The sequence below is a fragment of the Mastomys coucha genome, unplaced genomic scaffold (genome assembly GCF_008632895.1).
Source record: "Mastomys coucha isolate ucsf_1 unplaced genomic scaffold, UCSF_Mcou_1 pScaffold15, whole genome shotgun sequence".
NCBI classification, from domain to species: Eukaryota; Metazoa; Chordata; class Mammalia; order Rodentia; family Muridae; genus Mastomys; species Mastomys coucha.
In genome coordinates this window covers 6,464,683-6,471,522 of record NW_022196897.1, presented here as the reverse complement: position 1 = coordinate 6,471,522, position 6,840 = coordinate 6,464,683, and the positions used below count along the sequence as shown (strand labels likewise).

The 6,840-nt window shown below is 44.2% G+C and overlaps 1 protein-coding gene across 1 annotated transcript in view; it reads right to left on the bottom strand.

Moving 5' to 3' along the window:
* Positions 1-4,564, bottom strand: part of LOC116091236 (polycomb complex protein BMI-1-like) — an 8,947-nt gene extending 4,383 nt beyond the window's left edge. Inside the window, exons 1-10 of the mRNA XM_031372417.1 lie at positions 3,130-4,564; positions 2,287-2,417; positions 1,890-1,986; positions 1,355-1,410; positions 1,217-1,267; positions 964-1,072; positions 846-885; positions 462-560; positions 148-228; positions 5-62 (exon numbers count right to left, since the gene is read on the bottom strand). Of these exons, the coding sequence (XP_031228277.1) occupies positions 5-62; positions 148-228; positions 462-560; positions 846-885; positions 964-1,072; positions 1,217-1,267; positions 1,355-1,410; positions 1,890-1,986; positions 2,287-2,417; positions 3,130-3,329 (922 nt within the window). The 5' untranslated portion in view covers positions 3,330-4,564. The remainder of the gene's footprint in view (positions 1-4; positions 63-147; positions 229-461; positions 561-845; positions 886-963; positions 1,073-1,216; positions 1,268-1,354; positions 1,411-1,889; positions 1,987-2,286; positions 2,418-3,129) is intronic.
* Between the last annotated feature and the right edge of the window lie 2,276 nt (positions 4,565-6,840).

Genomic DNA, 6,840 nt, shown 5'->3' with positions numbered 1-6,840 from the left:
TGACTCATCTTCATTCTTTTGCAAGTTGGCCGAACTCTGTATTTCAAAGGTAGAGGGCCATTCTACAACATTAAAAGGAAAAAGAAAAACCACTCAATTCTTTATATGCACTGGGCCAAAATAGCCTATGGGTAGGGAGCTACTCACTCTTCTCCAGGTATAAATGTAGGCAATGTCCATTAGTGTATAGTAGTCCTTCAAAGGCTCCTCTTCATACATGACATCGATCTATTGAAATATATTTCAGGTATTCAGTGACAAAAGAACAAAGACAATATGTATGTTTTTGTCATCTAAATCTAATCCAAAATGCTTTTTTAAACATCTTTACCAACCATTTTAAGAGGTAACTTTGCCACCAAATTTAAAATTTCTTTGTATTACTTCTTAAGGTCCAGAATGAATTAAAAAAAGAAAACATTTAAATTTGAAAATCTCCATAAAATGCATGAAGTGGGTACCTGGAAAGTGTTAGGTATATCCATTTTACTCCTGAGAAACTTCCTCAAGTGCATCACGGTCATTGCTGCTGGGCATCGTAAGTACCGTTTATCATTCACCTAGGAGCACATTTACAACAGTAATTTTCTTCCAATTCCTAACTTTCAGGTTAAAAAAAAAACTCTAAATTGCCTAAATATGATAAAAAGTACTAACAGTCACACCAAAACGCAACAACTCCCAACTAGCTACATTCTGAATTTACTATTAAAAATACTAAATCAACAAACTCCTAACACAACTTGGCCATTTAATAATATCATATAACCCCTTAATAGTCTAAAGGATGACATAAAATCTGAAGCTTCTCTCCTCCCCCCCCTTTTTTGGAATATAGAACATACCTCTTCCTTAGGCTTCTCTTTATTTACTTTCCGATCCAATCTAAGAGAGAGACATTACTGGTGATACAAAGAACCTAGCAACCACATCAGCATGAAGTAGCTTTCTGGGGGAACTCACCTGCTCTGATCAAAGAACTCAATGGACAAGCTTATTATCTCATCGTCAGTTATAATCCGCTTCTCCTCATCTGCAACTTCTCCTCTGTCTTCGTTGGAGCCATTGGCAGCTATAAAGACAGTTTGAAAGTCAGTTTTAAAAACTGAATAGTTTACCCATAAGAAGATAGAAGGGAGAATTTAAACACAATAATTTAAATTACTAAACAGATTTTCTTCCCCACATAAAATGTCTTTTGCCCCCAAAAGTTTACCATCAGCTGAAGGATGAGCTGCATAAAAATCTCTTCTTCTCTTCATTTCATCTGAAACATGTGAGAAGGGAAATGCAGAAATTTGCTATAGTAAGTAAAGTCAACAATTAAAAAAATTCACTGAATCAATTTACTTACTTTTGAAAAGCCCTGGAACTAATTTGTATACAATATCTTGAAGAGTTTTATCTGACCTGAAAAAGTAAGAATCAATTAATATGGCAAAACTAGAACTGTTTCTAAGTTTTGGGTATGCTGGTATTGAGGCATTCTTGGGTGTGAGGAGAGCTCTGCAGCTGTTCTCAACCCTGGAGTAATTAACTCTTCACATCCAAGAGTCAAGAGAGGTAGGCCTTTCTTGTAACATAGAGAATTCTAACTCTCACTAGTAAGAATAAAGAACATGGAAATGTTGGGGAAAAAACCCACTATTCTTATCTGTCATTAAGTCAATAAAGCTATGTACAAAAAAGGGAAACTAACTCTGTTTTAAAGGACAAATACCTTTAAAATACTGGAATAAAACCAAACTTTATCTAAACACAGTCATTAAAATAACAAGAAATTAAAGTTCTACACCCCATAAAGCATACTTATCAGGAATAAACTTCCTGCAAAGCAAAACCAGGGCCGACAGTAACAGTCCCGCCAGGGAAAGCCAGCACCTTCCTACCTTATGTTCAGGAGTGGTCTAGTTTTGTGAACTTGGACATCACAAATAGGACAATACTTGCTGGTCTCCAAGTAACGCACAATACATGTTTTACAGACTAGAAATAGGAACATAAAAAGGGTTTGTGAGTTTAGAAAGAAAAGGTTCAAACGTTAATAGTGTCAGAACTGAAAATTCAAGGATAGGAAATGACAAGGTATTTCTCAAAGTAGCAGAGTGAAACCAATTAATAACCTGAAAACTATACACTGCCTAATTGTAACAAATCACTACATATAGAAGAAAGTAAACTGCACAATTGTGAACTGACATTTCCAAGGAATGTGGGAATGGTGTTAGTTTTAATGGATGAGCTGTGAAATATACAGACCCAAGAAGGCTAACAGTGTGTGCTTACAGGAATGTAGACATTCTATTATGGTAGTGGCATCAATGAAGTACCCTCCACACAGAACACACATTAGGTGGGGATTTAGCTCAGTGATCTTGATTCTGGTTGTTCGATGCATTTCTGCTTGATAAAAGATCCTGCAAGATACAAAAAGTATAGTTCAAAAAAGAGAGTTGAGATGATCTCCACAACTCCAAGTAACTGTATACCCTGAAACGCTGAGCAGTTCATAAAACTCGTTTAACACTGTACAGCTGGACTCTCCAAACGTTTTCCACAAAAGGAATTTACTAATGAGATCAGAATAACCTCCACTGTTAGATGGTGTAAAAGGATCCAACTAAATTTACTTCTGGCCTCTCAGGTCATTCCTGGAGTGAGATGAGGTCTGGGACGAGGACTGGGGACTGGGGACTGAGAACTGAGAGGGTTCTGGTCTCTTTCTTCCAGCTGTCCTCCAGCTCCCGCAGACACTAGCTCTGCTGCGGCCACCACGAAGCCGCCGCACATATTTACTAACCACTATTGATCTAAGTCTCGAAATTTACTGTGGAATTTCCTGCAGGCCCTCTAGTCAAAAACTTCATGATTCTTGTTTCGACGGCTCAAGCAACCAGAACCTGGCAGGGCTCAGGCCCACAAAGGGAAAGCGCTCGGTGAGCCTCCTGCATCCCCGGCATTTCCGGAATGGGTGCAGAGGAAAGAAGCACCTCATGGGCTTCGGCTGAGGCCTGGGAGCCGGGGACACCGGCGGGATGTGAGGGGCGGATCCCGAAGTGCCCCGGGCTAGGTCTTGTTCCGGATTCGGAACTCGCCTCTGTTGGGGTTTCCATAGCAACTTACACTTACACTTGGCATCCGGCCACCGCTGCAACTCTGCGCTGAGCTGGCGGAGCCCAGCCTCTGCGGGCGTGCGGGGTGGCGGACGCGGGGGAGGGGCGAGGCGGGGACGCAGGGTGTAGATCCTCGGGTGACCGCCACCACAGTCCCAACCCCAAAGAGAGTGCACCCGCCATTCCAGGCACTCTCCGGATCTCTTCCATGACCATTGAGAGGGAAGGGCTACTTTTTAATCTTGCCTTTTTCTGACTGTCCTGTTATCAATCGCTATGTCAGAAAATTTACTTAGAGATCTTTTGAGAATTGCCAACTGTGCACCTAGCCCCTGCCCGGCAAGACTGGAGTTGCAGAGACATTTATTGAACTGAAGTTCTAAGGCTCCCTTCTCTAATAAGTCCTCCAGTAGACTGGATGAGCTATGCAGTTTTTGGAAGGGCTGAATATTGAACTTCCATTTGAATAAACTATGCTAGAGGCAAGAAAAACTACTTTAGTGGGTGGTATAGTGACAAGGTACAAAGAGCCATGAGACCAGCCCATCCCCAAAGCCAAATGCAGAGTAAAGATTTCGGGGGTGGGGTGGGGGGGAGTGTCTTTTCTCACCTAACTTCCATACAATACTCACAAGATACATCCAACAGATGATAATCCCAACAGATACATTTTAGAAACTCAGCTGAGACCTCTCAGCAACCACACCAGAAAGTACTCAGGGAAGTCAGTCACCTATGTGGGATGTCCCTCCATTACTACCCTTTTATTCATTACAGAATCTAACCTAGACTGACCTCCTACACCTGACTGAAGTAAAGCCTCAAAGCTGACTGTAAGGAAAATCTAGGAACTTGCCTAATTTGCAATAAAATGCACCTGGGACTTTAATTCTAAGGGAAATTTCATACAGAAGAGGGAATTACCAACCAGCATACCCCAATGGCTGGAATTAACCGGGATGGATACTAAAGATGGTCCAAACCCAAAACAAGCCTCTCTACAGTGACTCAGGAGCAGCCAATGCCTTCAATCAGAGAGCCGCTTTGGATTGTTTGGAATTCTGTCAGCAAACAGCATCCATCTAAGTAAAGCAGTTGAGGAGGTGTCAATGAAATTATGCCTCCAAAAAGGAGCAAGATGTAAATTCAACCATACTTAGTGATTAAGACAACCCTTCTGTGAAACCACAGGTTCTTTCCTAAACAGAGCAAGGTTGATGTTCTGCCTATGAAAGAAACCATATCCAATACTTACACACCGAAGGGCTCTCTCTGCCTTGCCCACTCCTCCCACTCCTCTCCATGCTACTTTCTACTATGTAAGTGCAAAGACTGACTCAAAGAGCAGTCAAGCCTCAGCACAAGGTGACCTCGAGTTAGTGCTCTTCCAACACTTCAGTCACATGGACTTGACCAAAGCCTCTCAAATTCACCTTAAACTGGAATTCACACAACTGTCCTCCCTCAGACAAAAATAATTTGGCCCTGTTCCTACAACCATTCAGAAATGCTAATCAATTATCACTTTGTTATTGACACAAACATCACTTCTTCATCATTTTATCCTATTGGATAAAATAGTACTGACAGTCTCAAAAGATTTTCCAGAATGCCTGGTGAGACTTAAGAAACAACCTCCTGCACCACAGACACTGCCTATAAATCATAAAAAATGCAACAAGCATAAAGCGCTGAAAATACTCAACAGTCAAAATATAGATTAGTCAGTTGGAGTTGTCAGCTTTTAGTTGTAGGCCTAACACCGGTGATGTCAATATGAAGGAAAACAGAAGGAAGCTCAAGCTCGGATGTTAACAGTCAGCTTGATCACTGCACCCTAAGAAATGCAAATGACCTCCATAATCCCACTTGGGGCTCACTGCTGAAATGCAAGTGTGGGTAAAGTTGGGGGTGATGACTGATGGGGAGAACTTTGCCTATCTGAACACTTAAGATACACCCAAGAGCTTAGTGCTAGACTGTCAACTGGACAGTAAATATACCCAAATGCTTACATGTCTTACAAAAGTTTGTATGTGATTATATTTAAGTGTCTATACATGCATACACAAGCTTTTACATAGTTTTAAAGATATTATTACAAGAGTATAATTTACTCTCATAGGTTATTTCAAATATTTCCCTTTTGCAGAAGACATGGAAGTAAATACAATTTACTATAGATTATAAATATATATTAATAATTTTACAAAAAAAAAAACCCAACCTCCTGATTAATTCTCCTTAATCTCCCTAGTCTACTTAAGACCCAAATGTTCTACATAGTCTCTGAACTTGGTTTCATCATGCGTCTACAATTTACATTCTTTAGTATCAAGTCTTTACTACGTTTTACAACGTGTCCCCAAAGGTTGAGGGGAGCTCCTATAAAAATAGCTTGAACTACCATCACACATGTGCATATGGGTAAATAATGCCCGGAATTTTGCCTAATTTAAGAGAAGGGGTTAATGCTCAGTTCCCTTTCAGATATTGAACCGTGACCACTAAGCCCACTAAATCCTTTTATTGCAATTGGGAATGATCAAAGTCTCTCTCCTTGTTTATTTCCAATTATTAACTGTAAAGCTCTGGGGAAAAGATCATGCTCCAGCGCTGTCAAGACCAAATGACTACGTAAACATAAGCAATCAACGCGTTAGTGCTCCTTCCCCGAAGCATCAGCCCCTTACTACCTGACCTATTCTGACATTTAGCAAAATCTATAAAATGCAATGGACCTAAGTCTCAGCTCATCCCACAGCAAAGGGGAGAGTTGTGGTGTCTTCAAGGGAAAAGAAGAAAAAAAGGAGGGGTGAGAAGTGGAGAGGGAAAGGGAGCCTCAGCAAGGCTAACGTCCAGTCGCCTTCTTCACTCCAAACAAAGCTCTAAATTTGAAATGCCCACCTCCCTGAGGGCTCGCCCCAAGTATGTATGGCACCCCTGTCCACGACTCCCAACAAATACCACCTTGAAAACTTTACCCTTTCCAACACAAATGCACAAGACCTTGGAAACAACTGGGAACCGCCATCTTACCAGCCATCCAATTTCACACAAGTGTCCCTCCAAGTTAAGTTAATAACATTTTTGTCGGGGCTCCCCCCAGCCTAACACCCACCTCGTCGGGATCGCTGCCCCCCACAGTACCCATCCCTATAAAATGGGGGCGTTCCCTGGAGGTTCAGAGCCCTCCAGAGCCCTTTCTTCGGGAGAGGAGGGAAGCCACTGGACCCAGGCAGCGCCCGATCTCAGGATCCCGTCCCCGTTTCAGTAAAGTCTACCTCTCAACAAAGGGCGCAGCGGCCGCGGGAGCCGCGCAGGCTGGAGACACAAGTGCCGCTCTCGGGGACCATGTGCGGCGCGAGGGTGCCGGGGGGCGCTCGGGGGAGCGGGGAACTAAAACGTGGGGCGGCGCGGGGCGGCGCGGCCGGGCGCGGGCGGCGGCCGGAGCGGCCGGAGCGCGGCGCGGCCGGGCGCGGGCGGCGCTGGTGCGGGCTGCCGGGCGGCCGGCGCCGCGGGAGGCGGCGGGCGCGCGGGCGCGGGCGCGGGGCGCGGGCCGGTTGCCCACGCTGTCAGCGCCTCCGCCCCCCCCTCCACGCCGCCCCGACCCCCACCCGTGCCCGGCCACGGCCCGGCGGCGCCTCGCCTCCTACGTACCCGGAAAGAGCGGCCGGCGCGAGGCGATCCGAGCGGGCGGAAAAGACAATGAAAGTTAAAAGTCGTT